The sequence below is a fragment of the Xyrauchen texanus genome, chromosome 31 (genome assembly GCF_025860055.1).
Source record: "Xyrauchen texanus isolate HMW12.3.18 chromosome 31, RBS_HiC_50CHRs, whole genome shotgun sequence".
NCBI lineage: Eukaryota > Metazoa > Chordata > Actinopteri > Cypriniformes > Catostomidae > Xyrauchen > Xyrauchen texanus.
The window spans coordinates 17,506,577-17,531,605 of record NC_068306.1 but is presented as its reverse complement, the minus strand read 5'-3'; the positions used below and the strand labels follow the sequence as shown (position 1 = coordinate 17,531,605).

Genomic DNA, 25,029 nt, shown 5'->3' with positions numbered 1-25,029 from the left:
AACCAGATTTTGTTTATCTTCATCCAAGCTTGGAAGTATTTGAACATCAAAGACATCATATATTTATTTCTGTTGAGCATTAGAACCTCATCTGCAACCATTCGCCTGAATGTCTTAATGCTTTGAAATCACTTATCCTTCATACTTCGAAGTTTTCTCGAATGAGGTTCCATCCTCAAAAGCTGCTCATTTACCACAAAAGAAGAATTTCTGAGCAAGCCCAGAATGTACGATATGATGTTTTCTATGTTGTCACATGCAAAGAAAAGGCAAATAACATTGAAAGCACGTGTTTACTGGGGGTCATGTTGCAAAAACCACAGACAATGAATGACATATAAGCAAAACATGACTTGTTGTAAAGTGACTCTTTTGAAACTTTTGATTTGAAACATACTGACATTAAACATTTAATCCTCCTTAGCTTCCATTCCATTAATGTACAACATGAGTATTAAAATCCAAATTAGGAAAACACTCCTTGTCCAAACTGTTAGCTCCAGCATGAATTTACATAACAGAATTTTTCGGACATTTTGTTGCTGGCCCAGATTTGTTGTGATTTTGTGATCTCATTGTACCCTCTAGTGGACAAGAACATACTAGCAACTGTCACAAGGTTTTTAAAGACTTCATTGAAAATCAGTAGAAAAAAGCTTTGACAGGCAAAATTAACCAGTAATTATAAACACTAAACAGCTATGTAGAGTTACTAGTTATAAAATACATAGTGATTTAAATAACTGAATACAATAACATTAGACATTTGGCATACTTTCAATAAGTGACTCTGTGAACTTCTTAGTCAGAATCCTGTTGCTGAATTTACATTAAACAATCTCTTAGCACCATAAGAAACTTACTTTAAAACATAACGCCTATTCATAACCCCCTTATCCCTGCCTACTTAGGTATAACCAGGTGACATACCCAGGTAACACGCAGGGAAACAGCTGCACTGTAACACTTTCTTTGCTCAGCCTTCTCGACACTCCTAACCCCCATTTCTTTCTCCTTCCTCTTTATTTAGTCTTCTGTTTATGTTTTGGTGTGGGGGCAGGGGAAGGTGCAGGGGCTGATGCAGGTGGAGGCTTGACCAGTGATACCACAAAATTAACTCTAGAAATGAAAATGTAACATAATTGAAAGCTATCATTCTGGAGACAAGACAAGAAAACAAACCAAGGATGTTTTTAAAGACCCACCTAAAGGAAAATGTTTGTGTTCTCTCTCTCTCTCTCTCTCTCTGTGTGTGTGTGTGTGTGTGTGTGTGTGTGTGTGTGTGTGTGTGTGTGTGTGTGTGTGTGTGTGTGTGTGTATGTGTGAGCGTGTATTTATCACTTTGTGGGGACCAAATGTCCCCATAAGGATAGTAAAACCCGAAATTTTTGACCTTGTGGGGACATTTTGTTGGTCCCCATGAGGAAAACAGCTTATAAATCATACTAAATTATGTTTTTGAAAATGTAAAAATGCAGAAAGTTTTCTGTGAGGGTTAGGTTTAGGGGTAGGGTTAGGTTTAGGGGATAGAATATAAAGTTTGTACAGTATAAAAACCATTATGTCTATGGAAAGTCCCCATAAAACATGGAAACACAACATGTGTGTGTGTGTGTGTGTGTGTGTGTGTGTGTGTGTGTGTGTGTGTGTGTGTGTGTGTGTGTGTGTGTGGACAGACAGACAGACAGACAGACAGACAGACAGACAGACAGACAGATAGATAGATAGATAGATAGACAGATAGATAGATAGATAGATAGATAGATAGATAGATAGATAGATAGATAGATAGATAGATAGATAGATAGATAGATAGATAGATAGATAGATAGATCATTTGTGTTAAAATAAATGTTAAAGAGCTTTAGGACATACAGTAGCTTTGCTTTGATTGTGTTTGTTTATATTCTTGACAGTGTCATAAAGCCAAGTTCAAATAACAAAAAATTATATTTATAGTGTATTCCTTACCAAAATAAGAAATACATTAATTTAACTCAAAGTAGTATTGAATAGGTTTTAATACCCAGCAGCATGCATTTGGTTCTTTGTAAAAAGGGAAAGATACTTGTGCCACATTGAAAACTTACATTTCAGTAGTTTTATCCACAAGTTTTTTGATTGCTTTGACAATCTTCTCAATCCTCTTCTGTTGAAAAAAAAAAAAGTGCCATGTCAGAAAAAGCCTGACAAGGTGTGAAACAAGCTACACAACTGTGACAGTAAATTACTGACAATCTGTTAATAAGTGTTTCACTTGGTGGGAAAATCAAGGTAATGGGAAATCATGTTAATCAAGTTAACAAATAGGTAGACATACATATACAATGTATACATTGAACAACAAAGTCTCCAACACAACATAGACATACAATGTATAAACACAATTTTTGCCTATATATCTAATTGTGCTTGAGGGTTTTTATGCCATTAAATATATGAATAAAATCCTTTACACAACTGAGCTGGACAGGCTTACCTTTTGAAGTCTGTACAGCAGTGGAAGAGAGAAAGTGCATATCACCCCTGTTTCGAAGTTAAAGGATTAAATTAACATGCACATCTGAACATCATGCAGCAGAAAGATAAGGCAGCAATACTTGAATGCTTTTTACATGATGATGAGAAATTACGCACTATGACTACATATTTCCAATTACTGATATTAGGTCATAAGCATCAGGCTTGGTCCATGATAAAGCTTTACAAACAAGTCTAAACAAATTTCAACAGGATATACTTACCAGTCATCACCAGTGTGAGACCATTGGTTTGGACCCCCACATAGGTCAACAGATACAGCAATCCAAAGAGCTACATTACACAAACAAATAAATTACTGTACATACAATTATTCAGATAAAGTAACTATAAGTCACTATTTCTCAAATTCCGTCTGAACAAATTGTTTTATTTTAAACAAGGTCCATTACATTTACATTTAATCATTTGGGAGATGCTTCTATCCAAAATTGCATATACAGTACACTTCATATTCAAGGTATACATTTTTATCAGTATGTGTGTTCAATGGGAATTGAACCCATCATCTTTGGGTTGCTAGCAGCACCAAGAACATTATGTTTTTTTTGTGTGTGTTTTTTTTTTTCAAATATATTTTATTACTTTCACATGGGTTTCTTCTCCAGTGCCTTTGGGAATTAAAGCACATTGCAATAGTTCATATCAGGACTAATTACATATGCAAGCAGCTTCTTGATGTACTGAAAGTAGGTCATGAATTGCTGTTATGTGCATAAAACAGAACTGTGTAGCAGAGTTGAGACATTTAAGAGCTGTGAGACCTTCACTGAATCCATGATGCTGTCGATGAAGAAAAGTCTCTTCAGCTCGGTGACAGCCGAAGCAATCAGCAGAACGATTTGTTCAGCCATGCAGACCGTGTCCTCATCTGTCAGTGTGCGGTCCTCATCCAAATATGACCTTTTTAATAAAGAAAAGTGGAAATTATTCATCTTGATGTATTAATCTTGACTTATTTGAGTTGCATTTTCCTCCACCAACCCCCTGCCAAATCTTGCGATATCTGATTTAAATCTGCTCATCTGTAATGCATCTTAAGAATGTATATTTTTAATCCATGATCATCTGTATAGCAAGTTCCTTAATAGTCTCTGTTGAGAAGACCAGCATCGCTTGTTTTGGACACTGGTCCTAGACTTGGGATACTGGTGTGCTGATGTCCCCACCAGGCTTCTTAAAGGGATAGATCACCCAAAAATTTTAATTCTCTCATCATTTACTTACCCCCATGCCATTCCAGATGTGTATGACTTTCTTTCTTCTGCAGAACACAAATTTAGATTTTCAGAAGTATATTTCAGCTTTATAGGTCCATACAATGCAAGTGAATGGGTGCCAAAATTTAGATGCTCAAAAAAGCACATAAAGGCATCATAATAGTATTCCACACAACTCCAGTGTTTAAATCAATTTCTTTAGAAGTGGTACATAGGAGTGGATGAGAAATAGATCAATATATAAGTCTTATTTTGCTTGAAATTCTGCTCCCTGCTCAGTAGAGAGTGTTATCCACAAAGAATGTGAAAAACCAAAAAACACAAAAAGAAGAATGTGAAAGTGATTTTTCACCCATATTGCTTCTGAAGATATGTATTTAACCACTGGATTATATGATTACTTTTATGCTGATTTATGTGATTTTTTTGGAGCTTAAAAATTTTGGCTCCCATTCACTTGCATTATATGGACCAAAAGAGTTGAGAAATTATTCTAAAAATCTTCATTTGAGTTCAACAGATGAGAGAAAATCAAACACATCTGGGATGGCATAAAAGAGAGAAATTGAGAATTTTCATTTTTGGGTGAACTATTCCTTTAACTAGCTTAACCAATATGACTTCACCAGGACAAACACGCTGGTTTGTTAGTGAACAGCATGGCTATGTATGCTGGTCTACCACCTAGACCAGCACCAAACCAGCATTAAACCAGTCTAAACCACCTTGGAAATTCTTTCATTCAGTCTTTTCTGCAAGGTTAACCAACTAAATACTAAAAGAGTTAAAAATCAGTGTCAGTTACACCTTCAGGGATACATGGCTGTATAGGAACTGACAATGTTTATTTTACAGCATACTCACTGAAAAGGGTGAGATCCATCACTGAAGTGGACCAGCTCCAGTCCTTTGTAAAGGAGGCGCACAGGGAGGGTGAAGGCCAAGATGCCCAAGCCGAGGTTGGACATGACTGTAATGGCACTGAGCTGGAACAAACAAGCCAAACCCACAACCAAACCTGTAAACACCAGCCCGGTGGTCCCCACATCTCGCCAGTACAACAGATCCAACACTGGAGAGAGCAAGAAAGGAGTGGAAACACTAAATGTGATGGAGTGAAATGTCAAGAACATAAAAAAATAAAAAGATGAAGTCAGGCAGACAGATCGAAAGACAGAAAAAAAGACTAAGGGAGAAATTTAAAGCCCAGAACAGCTTTGAAGTAGGTCTCAAAGGAGATGCAGGGGAGATGTGTGGCGGAGTATCTGGGTGGTCAGATGTGCATATTCACATGGTTTCTGGTAATTCATGTTGTAAGACAGACTATCACATTTCAAATGTTTGTCCTCTATTCTCTATTTTGGACCACATTATTCCCTTTCATCTCATATTGATACCCCAAAGTGGGCTTAAAGTTTTTCATGACTTATTCATGTAAACAATGTAAATTTTTCAGCCTGCATGTAAACACATTTTTTCAGAGGTGAAATGTTAACTGAGTGCCGCTAAAAACACATTTTCTCCCATACAGATTAGATTTTTTGAGGTTAAAATCTACCATCCTACCCTAAACCTTAAACCACAAGCGATAGTGTCGTAAAAAGCAAATGTAAGATGAGAACACAATTGCTTAAAGGGTAACTAAACCCCTGCTCAGAGTCTGACTCCACCCACTAGCAATATTTGAAAAATGCTCGAAAAGTGGGCAGACCCCAGCGGGGATAGAGGGGACGAACCGAGGGCGGGGATGAGCGGGGGGGGGCGTGCACCTGAGACCCGTAGTGACAGATTAATTGACAGCTGCTGTCAGACTCTAAAATGGAGTGACTGGAGTGACGCAAGTAGCTTTTCCACGGAGCGGTCTTTTGAAGTCGAGGACCTTTCTCCCCCACCTTCACCTGAAGTGGAGGAGGGTGAATTGTCTGTGGACACAGGGCCGGAGCCATATCAATTCGAGCCGCTGGCTCAAACTGCGGTTTTAACTCCCTGTTGAGCATCCGAGTGCGCATTCACCTTCACTCGCGTGCAGGAAAAACAAACAAAACGCTGTTCAGTGATGTTTATCCTTTTAGCAGGATTTTTATTTAGCAAGCTTCACTTGAACATAACATCAGTTAGCTGTTCTCTCAACTTAGAAGAATGTGACGTAAAGCGTAACGTCATCATGTATAAAACCGTGTACCTCCAAATAAAACTATACAGGTAGTCAATACCGTAATACAATGTATAAGGGTGCAATACGTTTAACACTCCCGCATCGCGAACGCACGTTTGTCGGCCCCAGAGGATTAACTTTAGCCTAACCATAAATTGTGATTCAAATATATATGATCACTCACCTCAAGACGCCGCTGAGGTGGTGGAGTCCATGCAGGAGGAGCAGCGTTTGGCACTGCGTCGCTTTTCAGCGCGAGCTGTTTGGAGAAGCCCATTTCCACCTCCATTGCGTTGGAGAAGCAATCCCGCGTAAAATGCAGTTTGCATACTCCTCCAGCTCTAGGCGGGAACTCGCGGTCTTCCAGAACAAGGACGTGATCCTGATCGTTTTCAATACTCGCAATTCCAACTCCTGACTCGCTACAGTGGTTTTGACGAAACGAGATGGTTTTTATACTGCCATGGGCGTGGTAGCTCGTACCAAGGGCGTGGTGAGCTGGAACCTGCTTACGTCAGCTGTCACCGCTTACGTCACGAAGTACCGCAAACAGCCAATAGGAAAATTCAACTGCAGTAGCCACCGTTCAACCTGAAGAGGGCAGCACTCAGACGTTTTTACACCGTATATTGTAGAATTAAAACACTTTATACACAAATGTCAAAAAAATTACTTGAATCAATGACCAGTACTAATAAAGCCCCATTCTTACAGATCATTAACTAAAAAAAGTTGGTTTAGGGTTTAGTTACCCTTTAAGTAACCACATCATATTGTGGTGCTTCTATGGCACTTTTGGCACACCTGTTGACTTGCATCCTCTGCAGGACTCGTAACCTGGTATTTTGCATCGAAAGTGATTATTAGTTGAACTAGAGCACAATTTGATTGTGCTTGAACAAGCTTGTAAATGTAGATGGTTTTGTAAAACAAATGTTAAAATATATTGCCTAGTTCATGTGCTGTTGGTGGTGTTTTGATGTCATAAGATATTATTGTGTGAGGAACAGGGCGAAAAGTAAGTGTTTATGGATAATCTGCTATTTTACTTTAAATTTGTATGGAAGGAATAAAAGTCACTGGGCAAATTTCCACAGAAAGCTGCGTCAATGCATACAAGTCATTTAAAATTAATTTAGAAAATATTTAGGTATAGTAATGTAATTCTATGAAACCACATTTCAATTTTTTTATTATTGTTTTTTAAATAAGGAAAAAGCCACAGCTAAACAAAACTGTCTTAGCTGGTCAATCAGCGTACTCAGGCTGGTCTGTTGGCTGGTTTTAGATGGGTTTTGGGCACTTTTCAGTTGGCCAGGCAAGGAGACTGGCTAGACCAGCTTAAACCAGCCAAGACCAAGAAACCATCTCAGGCTGGTTTATGCTGCTTTAGCAGGGCTTTCGGAGTATTTTATTTAGCATCAGCCAACCCCTCTGCTATATCTGTCAAATTTGTCCTATTGCAACAGATCTGTGCATGTGTTGACATTTCTCTAAGATAGACAGATAGTTAGAATAGTCAAGAATTAGATTCAGAGAGTGAATCAGAGAGTGCACGGACACAAACACAGCTGAGCAGCTAATGGCAGAGTGCAATTACACGCCCCTTCCTCTGTGAAGCCAATAGATGCCAACAGCTGTTGATTCTGATTATCCTCCAAACGCAGGTGCAAATCTGTGCTTGTGTAAAGCTGAAGATCAATCCAAACTCTCTGAAATCTTACTCTCTGAAAAAGAGAGAGATCTTCCATGAGGCCTTCACTCCTGCTAATGAATTTTATTGCAGCTTTACATGGCTGGGTCGTATTGAATCTCGGGAGACATCTGCCAGCACTCCCAAAATAAGGCAAAGAGTATGTCTCACAGTCTTCGTTTTGGACATCAATGCCTCCTTTTTTCCCAATGCTTCAAAATGTAAATCCTAGTGTCTTGCAACAGTCCATTCCAGAAAATAGTCCATCCATTGTATTTCCATCAGCCTGCCAAGCTCCCATTGGGAAGTAGTGTGTAATGTGCTGACTAGTCAGCAGTATTACTACACATCTCCTGTAACGTCAATCTGATCTCCAGTGTTCCCACCCCCACCTTCCTCGGTTTTCTGCCAACATGCTATTCACGTACCATCAAATTACATGTGTAAACAATACAGCTTAGGAGAGCTTGGGTCAAGCACTGTTCAGACCTGAGAAACACTCTCACCTTTGCTGGCCATTTCTGCTGCTTCAACGCCAAACCCCCTCTCCTCCCTGTGCTCCACGCACCCTCTGGGCTTTTTTGGCCATCCTTGCGTTATCAGCAGGAAGGGGTTGGCCTGACCTAAGAATATCTTCACCACATGGACACCCCGTCTTCACACACACACACACACACACACACACACACACACACACACACACACACACACACACACACACACACACACACACACACACACACACACACACACACATGTAGTTACACAAAGATACCCTCCAACCCCCCTTCCTTGGCTTAAGGAACCTGAGATGTCAGCATGTGTCAGTGTGTAGACAAATCATTATCTCCAGGGAGATGGCTAACCTAGATGCTAGCAAATTACTGAGACGCTGGTTAATGAGTGATGTGCTTCTCTTCTCACTTGCTGACATTAAAGTGCTAGCTATTAACACTTAACTGAAGATCAATATTCAATATGGTTGACTTCATTATGGACTTCTTGGCACTAGGAGGTCAACCTAATTAGATGTTAATTATCACATATATGGGTCTTCAGGAACTTCTGGCACTGTGGATTTACTAGAAAGTATAGTCTTGTTGTTAAAAGATTTTTCACACTCTCACAAACTTTTTAATTTGTCCACTAACATGTACATGCACCACAGGAGATTAAAGGAACTTTTTTTTTTTTTTTTTTAAGTCATGAAAACTCCAACCACATCGTTTTATTTCCACCACATCTCAAATTGTTAATAGAATTCCATAGTGGAAATGACCGGGATGGGAATGAAATATTTTACGTTCTTGCAATAAAACAGTTTCTCTTGGTAAGGCTAAATTCATAGCTAAAAAAAAAATTAGGCTAAATAATATTTTAATGCTTTTTTGTGTAGTTTAGCAGCACATGAAATGACACCGAATACAAATCACTAAAGGAAAAGTGATTTTAAAAAAATAGACATATATAATAATCAAGGTAAATATCACTTGTGAGCAAAGGCATGCTATTCAGTGACACTGTCAGTATGTTAACAAGTATACTTTTGAAAAAATTTTAAGTAATAATAATAATAATATAAATAAATATAAATTGGCAAAATTGTTTGTGTGAAGGAAATTATGCCACAACCATGGGACAGTCAAAGTTTCAGAAAAATTGATAGGAAACATTTTCACACAATATACATCCAAATGGTTCATGTTTATTTCCCTCTTTAGATTGTCATAGTTTTAAACATGTGCTAATTACTATTTTTCTTAATGTATTTTTTTTGTTTAATATTGGAAGTCTGGGTCTGGTACATGGTTAAAAACTGTAAAATTGTCATAAAAGGCATCTGAAAAGTACCAAAAATGTATTATAAAGGACTGGTAAAATGTTACCAATTTCTTTTAATTTAGACCTGGAATTTTCCAGATTTGAAACAAAACATTTAAACAAAATTATGACAAATGAATAAAGCATTTTTGTTTGCATCAGGTTATCAGGACCAAAATACAATGTTATGCAAAAATGTGTTTCTGAATACATTCTTGATTTACATAATCCACTAGTCTGTCTGAATTAACCCTATTAGAGTCTCCCAAGTTCATATTTGAATATGTCATTCATGCATTTTGCTCAAAGCAAACCATGTTCTTTTATATGAATCACTGAATCTGCCTCAAATAAAAATCCAAAAGGAGCCACCAGAGAGTGCTACTATATGTGCCTTCTCTCTCTTTCTTGCTCTATCGCTCACTGGGCTACTATGTATATCTGTAATGCCCTTAATCTGTGCATGTTAGGTAATCCAAAATCATCAAATCTTCAGATGTGCAGATGATAAACACAGGGAGTTCAAGAGGAGAAGCTCAGGGAGGGGGAGAGAGGGAGGCATTGAACATGTGAAAGAGAGAGAGCTGCTCTGTGAAAGGATTGCATGTCTGAGTGTACAACAAGAGGGAGGACACTGAGAGATGATTGGTGCACAGAAATAGCCCAACCAATCAGAGTGATGACAGGAAAATTACAGGCTCAGACAGAGAGAAAGCTGTAGAGAGAGGGAATATCACTGACATAAGAGAAGGAAGGAAACAAAAGTGGAATCAATTTAAAAAGAACAGCTATGACCACAGATAGATTAGATCTTAATGGAATTGCCCAGCAATGGCTAGACTGACAGAGGAGATAATCAACCGTTCTGGATTGGAACATTCAAGGATGCTTGAAGGTGCAGAATCAGCCTCTTGGGATATAATGCTGTAAAGGCCCTGAGCAGCAAGGCTACACACAGCCAAACCAAAGCCAGTGAGCTATAGCACAGGGTGGAGGCTGTGAAAGGATTGAAACGTTTGGGAAAAAAAAAGACACCATGAGGACATCCAGGAAAGGAAGTGTGGAAATGCCTGCTTTTGTACGCCAACTAGTGAAGGAGACCGAGAAAAGGGTCACCTCCTTTTTCAAAGGAGGGCGAGGTGCAGCCGAGTTGTCCGAAGGCGAAGAGGGGGGAGAGGAAGAAGGGGTCATCCCCAGCCCCTACCTGGATCGACCAGTTCTGGACAAGCACATGCAGGAGGGTTGTGCCTCCTGGGGACTTACCTATGCCTTGGCCAGCATGCAAGGATGGAGGGCCCACATGGAAGATTTCCATAACTGCTTCCCTCAGCTGGGTGGAGAACTGTCGCATTGGGGGTTCTTCGCCGTATACGATGGGCACGCAGGCAGCACAGTGGCCCAACACTGCTCTCGGAACCTGCTGGACCACATCCTGGGCACAGGTGAGTGACAAGCTGTACTACACACAGCAGGACTTCGTGTATTGCTTTGGCTTACACTGATGTAGCTATACTGTACTTCAATTTTGACATTTACATTTATGCATTTGGTAGACCCTTTTATACAGAGCATCCTATGTATACATTTAATGTTTTCCTAGGAAGTCGAACTCATGATCTTGGTGTTGTTAGTGCCATGCTCGACCAGTTGTGCTACAAGATTGCTTTATTTCAGGAAATGCTAAAAATAATGACTGGGTGGCTTTCACAGGGCAACAGAACTCATAATTACAGTAGATTACATCATCACATCACATGGGAGAAACAGCTTGTTGATCTCTTTAGATAATGGGATTCATTTGTAGAGCCACATCATCGAAAGCCACAGCAACATTATTAATTCAATAAGCTGTGATCTGACAAATTAATTGCGGTATATGGCACATTTTTCCTACAGGAAAAGCAATTAGAATCAATCAATCAATCAATCAATTTATTATTTATAGAGCACTATTAAAAACAACTACCGATGACCAATGTGCTGTACAATAAAACATAAATTCCCATCAGATACAATCAGCAAAATGTCACACATAATACCAAATACAGTAAAGCATCACGTCACAAATTGTATGCCAAAGCAAATAAAAATGTTTTTAGCTTAGACTTAAAAATAGGTAGTGTGGGGCCAGTTCTAATTTGACTTGCTAGGCTGTTCCAAAGTTTGTGAGCTGCTACGGCGAATGCCTGATCGCTCTTAGACTTTAACATTGATTTTGGAACCACTAAAAGGCTTTGATCGGCAGACCTTAGAGCTCTCACTGGATGGTGATCTATCAACAGGTCAGAGAGATATGATGGTGTTAAATCGTTTCTAGACTTAAAAACCAATATGAGCACTTTAAAATCAATTCTATAGAGAACTTTCGAGCCCCTGTTAAAACTCTAGCAGCCGCATTTTGAACCTTTTGAAGGCAACCTAAAGAAGAATGGCTAATTCCCAGGTATAGAGTTGAGAAGTCACACAATGCCTGGTCTTCACCAGTTAAGCATTTGTGAAATTGTGTTTTTCCCGTGTGATGGGTGATAACTTGAAAACATCACATCTAACATCGCATGCAAACTTGATCTGTTTAAGAAGTGACCAAAAGGCCTTACATACTTAAAGCAAAGTTCACCCAATAAATGAAAATTCTGTCATGATATAACTTAATGATTTAACCTCATGTTCTTCCAAACCTGAATGACATTCTTTTTTCTGTTGAACCCAAAAGATGTTGTGCAGAATGTAAAGGCAAATTTCCTATTCACCTCAGTGCATGCAGACTGTCTGCATGCAATAAAAAAAATTTCAACACGTAGATAGTCTACGTCTGTGTCCGTATGCGCTCACAGTCAAAACGGTATACTTTGATAGACTAGAGTGCTCGACCATGCACAAGACGTAACGAGACGCAGGAAATTGAAGTATAACCTAGCCTAATGTTAGCCTCAGTCACCATTAACTTGCATTGCATCTTTTTTCAAACAATGAAAATGAATGGTGACTGAGGCTAACGTTCTGCCTAACATCTCTCTTTGTATTCCATGGAAGAAAGTAATATGGAGTAAATGATAACAGAATTTATTTAATTTGTAGTAAACTATCCCTTTAAAAATGGAATGGATTGTGTTGGTTACTTAATTAAATGAGCTCTGTTCCTTCTCACAGGCAAGATCCGAGCAGAGGAGGATGTGGAAAGGGTCACCGAGGGCATTAAAGAGGGCTTCTTTCTCATGGACAAGCACCTTCATGCTATTGCCTGCCGTGAGGGTTGGGAGCGGGGAGGCACCACTGTAGTAGCCACAGCTATCACCCCACACAATATCTACTTTGTGAACTGCGGAGACTCGCGGGCCGTTTTGTGCCGTGGGGGCCGGGTGGCCTTCTCAACTGAGGACCACAAGCCCTTCAGCCCTGGTGAGAGGGAGAGGATAGAGAGCGCTGGTGGATCGGTCATTTTACAACGTGTAAATGGCTCACTGGCTGTCTCTCGAGCGTTGGGAGACTTCAGTTACAAGACAGCCGAGTGGCGGCCCATCACGGAACAGATGGTATCGCCCGAGCCGGAAATATCAGCCGTGGAACGCTCGCCCGCTGATGAGTTTCTGGTTCTGGCCTGTGATGGTGTGTGGGATACTGTCACTAATGAAGAGCTCTGTGCCTTCATACACAGCCGACTGCGTGTCTGCACAGACCTGAGAGAGGTCTGCTCCCAAGTCATTGACCTCTGCCTCTATAAGGTTAGTACGAATGGGGGACTTTTAACAATTCATTTTCTCATTCATACAGTGCTTGCCCTGTTAAAAAGCACATGATATGTTTTGGATGCAGGTGTCCCTACCAAGCATCTTAAAGGAATGTTCTGGGTTTAATACAATTTAAGCAGCAATTTGTGACATAATGTTGATTACCACAAAAAAAAAAAGAAAATGGGTTTAATGGCAGAAATGTGAAGCTCTTATGAAACTTTATGAAAGCACATTAATTCTTCTGTTACAACAGTATTAATCAAAATCAAATCAAATCAAATCAAATCACTTTATTGTCACACTACCATGTACACAAGTGCAACAGTAGGTGAAATTCTTGTGTGCAGTTCCGAGCAACATAGCAGTCATGACAGTGACGAGACATATACCAATTACAATAAACAACATACTTACACAAAACAATTTACATATCAAATGTACACATACTTACACAAAACAATTTACAAATCAGATGTACACATACTTACACAACACAATAATTATATACAATGCAGAATATAGAACAGAATATACAATACAATACAATAAGTGGGAGTATATGAAATATATATGTGTATATATATATATATATAGCAGTTGTATTGAGGAGAATATGTTGACAGTCCAGTGTGAGATTATAGCTGAATAAAGTGCAGTGCTAATTATTGATCCTGATAGATCAAGAGTTCAACAGTCTGATTGCTTGGGGAAAAAGCTATCATGTAGTCGGCTGGTGCGTGTCCTGATGCTGCGATACCGCCTGCCTGATGGTAGCAGTGAGAACAGCCCATGACTTGGGTGACTGGAGTCTCTGATGATCCTCCGAGCTTTTTCACACACCGCCTGGTGTATATGTCCTGGAGGGAGGGAAGCTCACCTCCGATGATGTTCCTGGCAGTTCGCACCACCCTTTGCAGGGCTTTGCAGTTGTGCTGCGGTGCTATTGCCGTACCAGGCGGTGATGCAGCCAGTCAGGATGCTCTCTACAGTGCTGGTGTAGAACCGTGTGAGGATGTGGTGGTTCATTCCAAACTTCCTCAGCCGTCTCAGGAAGAAGAGGCGCTGGTGAGCCTTCTTCACAACGGCCTCAGTGTGGACCGGACCATGTGAGTTCCTCAGTAATGTGGACACCGAGGAACTTGAAGCTGCTGACTCTCTCCACCGGTGCTCCATTGATGGTGATGGGGCTGTGTTCTCCGTCTTTCTTCCTGAAGTCCACAACAAGCTCCTTGGTTTTACTGACGTTGAGGGAGAGGTTGTGCTCCTGACACCAGCGTGTCAGAGTGTGCACCTCCTCTCTGTAGGCTCTTTCATCATTGTCAGTGATCAGACCTACCACCGTCGTATCGTCAGCAAACTTAATGATGGCATTGGAGCTATGTGTTGCCACACAGTCATGTGTGTACAGGGAATACAGGAGTGGGCTGAGAACACAGCCCTGCGGGGCTCCAGTGTTGAGGGTCAGTGATGAGGAGGTGTTGCTGCCCATTCTAACCACCTGACGTCTGCCTGACAGGAAATCCAGGATCCAGCTGCACAGCGAGCTGTTTAAGCCCAGAGCCCGGAGTTTCTCATCAAGCTTGGAGGGCACTATGGTGTTGAATGCTGAGCTGTAGTCTACAAACAGCATTCTCACATATGTGTTCCTTTTTCCAGGTGGGAGAGAGCAGTGTGTATTGTAGATGCAATGGCATCATCAGTGGAGCGGTTGTTGCGGTAGGCAAACTGCAATGGGTCCAAAGAGGGGGCAGAACAGAGCAGATGTGATCTCTGATTAACCTCTCGAAGCATTTGCTGATGATGGGGGTCAGAGCAACAGGACGCCAGTCATTTAAGCATGTGATTATAGCTTGCTTCGGTACAGGCACAATGGTTGATGTTTTGAAGCATGTGGGGACTACAGACAGGGAGAGGGACAGATTGAAAATGTCCGTAAAAACACCAGCCAGTTGATTCGCGCGACGCTCTGATGACGCGGCCCGGAATGCCGTCTGGACCCGCGGCTTTACGGATGTTCACCCGTCGGAATGATCGGGTTACATCCACAACAGAGACGGAGAGTGAATCAACCTCTGTAGCGTCAGTCGCGAGTGCACTCTCCGCGAGGGCGGTGTTACTGTCCTCAAAACGAGCATAAAATGTATTAAGTTCGTCCGGGAGAGATGCAGCGGTGTTCATGGCGGAGACTTTATTCCGCTTGTAGTCCGTGATTGTGTTAATTCCTGCCACATACTTCTGGAGTCAGTGGTGTTGAACTGACTTTCAAGTTTGTGCCTGTACTGGCGTTTAGCTGCACTGATAGTGTTACGGAGGGCATAACTGGCTTGTTTACGCTCCTCCGTGTTAGGAGAATTAAAGCGGAGGTCCGCGCGAGTGAGTGCCGCGAACATCGCCGTTAACCCATGGTTTCTGGTTGGGGTATATCCGTGATAGTTTTGGTCGGAACAACGTCCTCTACGCACTTCCTGATGAAACACGTTACGCTGTCAGCGTAAACCTCGATGTCGTCATCAGAGGCGGACTGGAACATCTCCCAGTCCGCGTGATCAAAACAGTCTTGTAGCGCAGAGTCTGATTGGTCCGACCAGCACTGGATCGTTCTGAGGGTGGGTGCTTCCTGTTTCAGTTTCTGCCTGTAAGCGGGCAGAAGCAGAACGGAAGAATGGTCCGATTTGCCAAATGGGGGCGGGGAGGGATTTGTAGCCTTCCGGAAGGGAGAGTAACAATGATCCAAAACCCGGTCCCCTCGTGTGTTGAACTTTATGTGTTGGTGGTATTTTGGGGCGATTGCTTTGAAGTTGGCTTTGTTAAAGTCCCGGCAACAATGAACGCAGCCTCAGGGTGCTGCGGTTTCCTGCTCACTTATACACCCATACAGTTCCCTGAGTGCCCGGTCTGTGTCGGCTTGCGGGGGATGTACACAGCTGTGATGATAACCGCTGTGAATTCCCTCGGCAGCCAGAATGGTCGACACAGAAGCATGAGATATTCCAGATCAGGAGAGCAAAAAGACTTGATGAAATGTACGTTCCTCTGATCACACCATGATTTGTTGATCATAAAACATACACCACCACCTCTGCTTTTACCAGAGAGGTCTTTCGCTCTGTCCGCTCGGTGCACGGAAAAGCCCGTGATTTCGATGGCCGAGTCTGGAATCTCCGTAGACAGCCAGGTTTCTGTAAGGCACATAACGCAGCAGTCCCTCGTCTCTCGTTGGAAAGAGATCCGGCTCTCAGCTCGCAGAGTTTGTTGTCCAGAGACTGAACATTTGCCAGTAGTATACTGGGTAGCGGGGTCGATTTGCACGACGTCTTACTCTGATGAGAACGCCGGCTCGTTTTCCTCTTTTCCTTCTGCGTTTCGCGGCCGAGCAGCACAGACAAAGGGCTCCGCCGGCGTGTTTGTAAACAGCGGGTCGGCATTAAGGAATTTGAAGTCCGGTTTTCGATGTGTGATTGTAGAACTAATGTCCAAAAGCGTTTGTCTGTCGTAAACAATAAGGCAGACAACATCCAAGACAAAAAAACAAAGAACTGTAAACAAAACAAACAATAAACCGCAGTGTTGTAACGGAGCTCGCAACGCAGCAGCCATACTCGGCGCCATCTTGAGTCCAAGGCGCCATCTTGAGTCCATTATTTGAGTTTGCAGTCTTTTTAGGGTTTTAGGCAAACGTAATCGTGGCAACTAAGTTGTAAAATTGGATATTTATTTTAAAATTGGATATTATTTGACAGAAAAGGTTGGTAAGATACATTTTTTACATTAAAATCATAACTGGATTTAGTCTGATCAAGTTAAAGGGATAGTTCCCCCACTAGCGAAAATTCTCATAATTTACTCACCCTCATGCCATCCCAGATGTTTATGACTTTCTTTCTTCAGCAGAACATAAACAAAGATTTTTAGAAGAATATCTCAGCTCTGTAGGTCCTTACAATGCAAGTGAATGATGGCCAGAACTTGTCTTTAAAGCTCCAAACATCACAAAAAGGAAACATAGAAGTACTCCAAATGACTGAAAATTGAATCCTTTTTTTTACTATAAATCTTCACTTTTACTTTTACATCTGAAAGTCACACGTGGTGTCTGTTTAGTTTCTCTTTCACGTCTAAAAGTTAAAGTTAAAGTGGAGATTTATTCTTTGTTCTTAAGTTGAGATATTCTTCTAAAAATCATAATTTGTGTTCAGCAGAAGAAAGAAAGTCATACTCATCTGGGAAAGCATGAGGGTGAGTAAATTATGAGAGAATTTTCATTTTTGGGTGAACTATCCCTTTAAGGATTTGCTGGCGTTACAACATTTACAAGATTAAAAGATTAACCATGTTACCTCGTCATGATGACAAAGTGTAATACTGGACATTATGCCACAAAAGTTGTTGATTAACCTTATCTGTCACTGAACCTGGAACGTTCTTTAACTAGCTTACCAGCGCTTCCCTTGGTCAACCAGCTTCATCAGAAAATACATGTTTTGCTGGGGAACAACATGGCTATGCTGGCCCACCAGCTAGACCATCACAAACCAGGATAAACCAGCTTGGAAAATTATGCATAACATCCAGTAAGCTTGAGTTTCACATAGAAAGGTGCTCATACTGTAGTTTGTGATATTCTGACACTGCAAGAATGCTGTAACTAGACACTGTTGTCATCTCAGACTTGATTGTTGAAGTGTATTTGGAGCGCTCAAAGTGTATGTGTAGTGTGTGTGTGCTCAAATACAGCTTCATCAACAGTTTCATCTGTTGAAAACAGGCATTGACTATGGTATCCCAGGCTGACTTTAGCCAGGCTGTTATGTTATGTAAGTGAATCACTAAATGGCCTTTAGGCTTTAGAGAAGGATGTGTGCCGACCTGAAAATGTCAAAATCTTTCTCTCCACTGTAAGCCACATCTATTTTGTCAGGATAGCACTTTCGACCACCATCTCAAAGTGAGGCTGTATTCAGCTGCTAAGCTGCAACAGGATAAACTACATTTAGCCTTGGTGTCAAGGGATTATGGCATTCTGCATAGCATTGTGCCATGTAGGGAGTGTCAGCCCTGAGAAATAAACGATTAAGTCTGCATTAACGTCACCAATTCCAACTGACTTAATCATCAAGGTAGTTGTCCTTTTTAAATGGCAGAAATGTAGCTAATGGCGTGTCAGTGCTGCCAGCATGGACTACCTATTGAAACATCAGATAAATATTTATTTATTTTCTTGAGTATGCCTAATGGCTTCCAGCTTATTAGTGTTATATTAAAAATATACTGTACCTCTTCATCATTTCATGTTAACAATGTCTCACAACAGCCTGATATTTTGAGTGCTGATGAAGCTCACAGATTTGTATTTACATTTTTTGCATTTTTTATTATTTTCCCCTTTTTCCCTGTTTAATATTTTAATTTTGCATGTAAAGCTGTACAGAAGAGGTAATTGTGGAGATTTTGATAATTTTTTTCCCATTGTCACTTTGAACAGTATCAAAAGAATTGTTCACCCAAAAATGAAAATTCCCTCTTCATTTACTCATGCCATTCCAGATGTGTATGACTTTCTTTATTCTGGAGAACAAAAATAAAAGATTTTTGAAGAATATATCAGCTCTGTAGTTCAGTCAATGCAATTTGAATGGTGACCAAAACTTTGGATCTCCAAAAAGCATATAAATACAGCATAAAATTAATACATATGACTCCAGTGGTTTAATCTATGTCTTCTAAAGTGATCCAATCAGTTTTGGATTAAAACAGACCATAATGTAACTTTTTTTTCACTATAAATCTTGACATTATAGGCTCGATTACACTTCTTAGCAGCATCTAGCACTCTGCACATGCGTCAAGCACTAGGAAGTGTAATCAAGCTTGAAGACATGATCATATCAAGAGATTGCAATGGCACGATGTACAGTAAAAAGGAGTTACGTTTTGGTCTGTCATCCAAAACTGACTGGATCACTTCTGAAGACATGGATTAAATCACTGTATTAGTTTTATGCAGCCTTTATGTGCTTTTTGGAGCTTCAAATATTTGTTTACCATTGCATTGTAAGGACCTACAGAGCTGAGATATTCTTCTAAAAATCTTAATTTGAGTTCAATAGAAGAAAGAAAGTCATCCTCATCTGGGATGGCATGATGATGAGTAAATGATGAGAGAATATTTCATTTTTGGGTGAACTAACAGCTCGTTATTAAATAAATAGTTCACCCCCAAAAATTTTAATCTCTCATTTACTCACGATCAGAATTCAACTTCTTTCCTCTGTGAAACACAAAATGATTTGTTAGGCGGTATTTTTTTAGCCACAATTGAATTTCATTGTATGGGGGGGCATGAAAGTGAGAGGTGACTGAGGCTTCTTTCTGCCTAACATCGCTTTTTGAGTACACAGATAGAAAATAAGTTAGTGAAGTTTGGAACATCATGGAGGTCTGTAAATGATGACAGTATTTTTATTTTGGGGTGAACTATCCCTTTAATATAAAGAAGTATCAAACACACCAAACATTCTTACTTCTTTTTATGGGTGGTTCAACCTCTTTGTGTGTCTTTTCTAACAGGGGAGTCTTGATAACATCAGCATCCTTCTAGTCTGTTTCCCTGGTGCCCCCCAGCTTTCACAAGAAGCATTGCATCAGGAGGCTGAGCTGGAGAGCTTTTTGGAGACCAAAGTAGCTGGTAAACCATCAGATTGAGTCTGAATTGTCTTAATGTTGACTTTTTGTTACATATATGGTCCAGTCTTAAGCTTTGTATGGCTGTGATGTCACAGATGGCAATCCTCTCAACAACATGATCATGATGTCATGTAAAGTGATTTTCAACTGGTGGTATATTCTGAAAGGGTTGCAAAAAAAGCATGCAAGATGCAAACAATAAAAGGGATGGTTCACCCAAAAATGAAACTTCTTTCATAATTTACTCCCCCTCATGCCATCCCAGATATTTATAATTTTCTTTCTTCTGCAGAACTTTTTTTTTTAAGAATATTTCAGCTTTGCTGGTCCAGACAATCCAAGTGAATGGTGGCCAGAACTTTGAATCTCCAAGTCAGAATAAATGCAATCCATAAAACTCCAGTGGTTAAATCCATGTTCAGAAGCTATGTGATAGGTGTGGGTGAGAAACAGGTTCATATTTAAGTCCCTTTTTTACTATAAATCTCAACCTTTGAACACCCCTGTCCAGTATGCACAAAGTATGTGAATCGCCAAAAAACAAAAGAAGAATGTGGAAGTGAAAGTGGAGATTTACAACAAAAAGTACTTAAATATTGACCCGTTTCTCACCCGAACCTATCAAATTTCTTCAAAAGATATGGAGAGATATAGCCAGATTGTCCCCCACAATAATTGATATTCTTGTTGCTGTTCTGCTGCAGTTCATTATGCACCACTGTCTAATTGTCATTAAGTTGTTGCAGGAATAACATAAAAATATTATTATTATTATTATCCCCTTTTCTCCCAATTTGGAATGCCCAATTCCCACTACTTAGTAGGTCCTCATGGTGGCATGGTTACTCACCTGGGTGGTGGAGGACAAGTATCAGTTGTCTCCGCTTCTGAGACTGTCAATCCATTACACCGTGGAAACTCCCAGTATGTGGAGGCTCATGCTACTCTCCGCGATCCACGCACAACTTACCACACGCCCCATTGAGAGCAAGACTAATCGTGACCACGAGGAGGTTACCCCATGTGACTCTACCCTCCCTAGCAACCGAGACAATTTGGCTACTTGGGAGACCTTGCTGGAGTCACTCAGCACACCTTGGATTCAAACTCGTGACTCCAGGGGTGGTAGTCAGTGTCTGATACTCGCTGAGCTACCCAGGCCACGCTACTATCTAACACCGCTCGTCAATGTCATATGAGATCAATCAAATCGATGAAGGCGGGACTCAAGTTTATGACGCTAAATGGGAACCTCGTGGATTATTCCAGCACCACGCATCAGCAAGCAGTTGGTTTATAGTGTTATTGTCATATGAGATGTAAGTATCTAACAAAACTGATTGAAAAGTTGTACCGACCAACAGTAATTTCCAAGGCTGCAAACTATTCATAATTTGGTGAAATTCGCCATTTTGAACTGAAGAAATGTCATGTACAGTATGTGATTTGTATGTCATTAATAACTGTGAATGTGAAAACATTAACTGAGCAGTTTTCAGCATATCAGGCTTAAAATAAAGCACAAATTTGTGTATATTGTAAAGGAATTGAATGAATGTGGTAATCTGTCTGGTTTTTGAAGGAGATTTAAAGAAAATTCTCTTGACATTGTCTAAGAAAATTATCTATAAAAAGCATCATCACCCTCAGATTAGAACTAGAACATGGTAAGACCTGTGACTTCTACTGTCCTTTGATACTGTCCTTTTAGGCAAGGACAGTATCATATATTCTTAATGCAAATATTGTTAGGTAATAATTTAAAATCAATTTAAGAGTTTCTAAATAATTCCTTTATTAATTCTGAATTTTGTACAGCATCTCCTAAGAGTCTACTTTTAAAAGAGACCATTGTATTTTGAGTAGCCTATGTCTCAAAATATTAGCCACCAGTTAAAGTAGTTCACCTAAAAATGGAAAATTAACTTTTACTCACCTTTATGTTTTTCAAAACTCATATGCTGGGTTTTTTCTTGGAATATAAAAATAGATATTTTAAGCAGCTCTGTTCCATAGAATAACAGTTTATAGTGAGCAGGAGCTGTCAAGCTTCAAAAAGGACAAATACTATAAAGCACTATTAAAAGTTCAATATAAAGACATCTTAAAAGTAGTCCATATGACAAGTGCACTATATTGCAAGCTTTCTGGGGACACACAACAGCTGTGTTGTATGGACTACTTTTATGATATTTTCATATTTATTTATTTTTCTTCTTCACCTATTCACTTGGATTGTATGGACATTCAGACCTGAGATATTTTTCCAAAAATCTTAATTTGTGTTCTGCAGAAGAAAGAAAGTCACATCTGGTATGGCATGAAGGTGAGTAAATGATGAGATATTTATAATTTTTGGGTGAACTATTCCTTTAAGTGCAACTAACCACAAGCGTTCTTTGTTAGCATAGCACATTTAAATGGAAATATAAAACTCTTTCCATGTTTTTATGGTGTTGTTGTCAAATGCTGGGCATCCAAGCCAACTCTACGGTATTTTGGCGCCAACTTACCTGTAACTTTTTTTAGACGATAAACAATTTTTGTACTGTGTTACGTATGAAGTAAAATCTGCTTCCAGCTTCAAAACCAGATGAGTGCCACTAATGTAATGGTTACAGAAATTTATTTCGAATCAGCGTCATATCTCTTTCTGTGGTAGACATATTTGAAGAGCTGAGCGCGAGAGGTGATGAGCCTGACCTGTTGTCAGTTCTGACAGTCCTGGCTTCAACGGTGATACCTGGACTACCACCAGGGGGCGGCCTTCAGAGCAAGTGAGTTCGTTCATGTTGACTGCTTTAGACGAAACTGTTGCCTGGTATTTTTCGGCCAGAAACATAAAAGGCACAGTTCCAGCACCTTAAAATATGTTTCTGTCACAGACGTCACCACAGATATTGACTTCATTATATTTGTAATAAAATTTGAAAACTACTGTATTTATAAAACATCTGCTTTACAGTAGGCTATTCAGAGGAGACAGTGGTATGGATTTTAAATTTGCTGGAGCCTTTACTGTCCATAATCATGTGTGTAATCAAGTGTTTGTTATATTATTAAATGTATTTTGAAAGATGCCTTTCTCAGGCTTTATACTCTAAACTGATTCCAAGTGTTTTCTAAACTAAATTTCATCCAGACATGGGTGTTCAACAACACTTGTGACATAGATTGGCAGGCGTGACTGATTATGGTCAAGTCATTTTTATTTGTATAGTGCAACACACATTGTTTCAAAGCAGCTTTACAGAAAATTAGCTTAAGAGAAAATTGGTCTTGACATAATGTGAGATTCAAGAGTCATTCATTAAAAAATGTGCTGCTGCTAATAACCTTTCATTTGTAATGGGGGAAAATAAAGCATTTTTACTATTGGACTCTTTTGAACCCCCCTGTATTTAGCTGCATGTATTAAATACATAGAAGAAAAATATACATATGGTATTTTGTTACACATTGGAAAACCATGAGATTATCAGATCAAAGCTGCATGGATGTCCAGGTTCCCCGCATACATAGCAGCTGTTCTCAGATTTAAGTGTGTACTCAGTACAGGCACTAAAGCAGCAATCAAATACACAAGTACAGCTCAGATGAGATGTAGGCGAGGCCAAGAGAATGGAGGATTAGAGTATCCCCACCGTTTTAACACCACAAGTTTTGTTTTACTGCCTATTATTTTAGATTTAATTTATTGTTTTTAACATTTGCAGGAGGAACTGTATCATTTCTGCCTACTATCAGCAGAAAGAGGCACGGCGACTGAGATTATCCAAGGTAAGCTTGGGGGATACAGAACTTTTAAATGCAATGTGATTGTCTTTACATTTTTACGTGACATTTTGATCTCCCCACACAGCCTTTTTGTCATCCAGAAAAATATCTTAACTTCCTTTATTTATTAAATGGAAGATAATCTGATTTGGTTTTAGAGAACATATCTTGAATTTAATTTAGTTTTCTTACCCCATTTGTTTAAATCTAACAAAATTTATTGAGGGTTATGCTTAAAACAAGGGAAACAATTTGCCAATTGGGACTTAAAATTTACTCTCAAAAATGGTGTTGGCTTGCAGTTTTACGTCTCAAGTACATTTATCTTGTTTTAAGGATGTTTAAACAATTTTATTGGAAAACAAGACAAAAATACTGATTACGAAAATGTACTGTATAACGAATGTATTATACAATGATATATATGGCAGTACAGTGCTCCAATGTTAATGTATTTTTAATATAAATTATTTGTATCTTTTCAGGAGTTTGGTTATACAGATGCCAGTTTGAATCCATCCAATAAATATGCTTAATGGAGATAGAGTGAAATTTGTGTTTGATTGTGGAAGAAATAAAGATGATCAGCTTTCTTTTAAACTCATAAGTTGAAAGCTCTACATTTTAGGACAGCAGCAAACATGAAGACATTTTACTTCAGTCTTTTTGCATTTTTCATGAGTGATGAAACTTATAAAAAGCAATGCTGTGCCATTATCCAGGACAATAATGACTGTAAATAACTAAGACTTTTACTCTTTAGATTGTGATATGCTCAGTATTTTCCGTACCATATGTATTCAATCAGTCTTAAAATCGCCAATACTCAGGTAATGTGTTTAACTGATGAAAACAAACGTTTGAGATTCTCTTCAGTCTTTGCATATAAATGGGTTTACATTTTTAAACTGATATCGAAAAGCAAAACATGCCACTAATTTAGTTATTTCAAGCATTTAAGCAATGTATAAAGATTTTAAGAGTCAAATGCAAATTAAATATCTAAGAAGCCAATTCTATTAAATACAAGCACTTTTACATTTAGAAATATACAGGCTCACAATATGGTGACAGAGTGCAACTTTTCCTGTTCTTGAATTGTTGTTTCCTGTAATATGCTCTACTCTGTTTGCATGATATGTACTGTGTTGCCTTACTGACCTCTTTGAGATTATGCCAATATATGAACAGTATTAATATTAAGGTATTTCCTAATGACTATCAAATTAATTGATGCATTGCTGTTTCATGTTGTGTAATGATCCTTGTGCAGATTTCACAGATCTTGTACATTAGCAATATTTGCGCTCTCATAAATGTCATAGGTTGAGTAATAAAGATAATAAACAGATCAGGCCATTCATGAGGATTCTGTTTGTTTTAATGTCTGTTCTGCTACATAAAGAG

The 25,029-nt window shown here is 39.5% G+C and overlaps 2 protein-coding genes across 2 annotated transcripts; one reads left to right on the top strand and one right to left on the bottom strand.

The window, feature by feature from the left end:
- Positions 1-287: 287 nt before the first annotated feature.
- On the bottom strand, positions 288-8,167 carry LOC127624674 (reticulon-2-like). Its single transcript, XM_052099507.1, has 7 exons — positions 8,116-8,167; positions 4,626-4,833; positions 3,306-3,444; positions 2,745-2,814; positions 2,480-2,526; positions 2,091-2,149; positions 288-1,119 (listed from the first exon to the last, which is right to left on the bottom strand). The coding sequence occupies exons 1-7, from the start codon at positions 8,126-8,128 to the stop codon at positions 1,023-1,025; spliced, it is 633 nt and encodes a 210-aa protein (XP_051955467.1). The 5' UTR covers positions 8,129-8,167; the 3' UTR covers positions 288-1,022.
- A 1,988-nt stretch (positions 8,168-10,155) lies between these two features.
- On the top strand, positions 10,156-25,002 carry LOC127624663 (protein phosphatase 1A-like). Its single transcript, XM_052099492.1, has 6 exons — positions 10,156-10,872; positions 12,581-13,152; positions 19,729-19,846; positions 22,508-22,622; positions 23,562-23,625; positions 24,108-25,002. Exons 1-6 carry the CDS (start codon positions 10,467-10,469, stop codon positions 24,156-24,158), a joined length of 1,326 nt encoding a protein of 441 aa, XP_051955452.1. The 5' UTR covers positions 10,156-10,466; the 3' UTR covers positions 24,159-25,002.
- Positions 25,003-25,029: the final 27 nt, after the last annotated feature.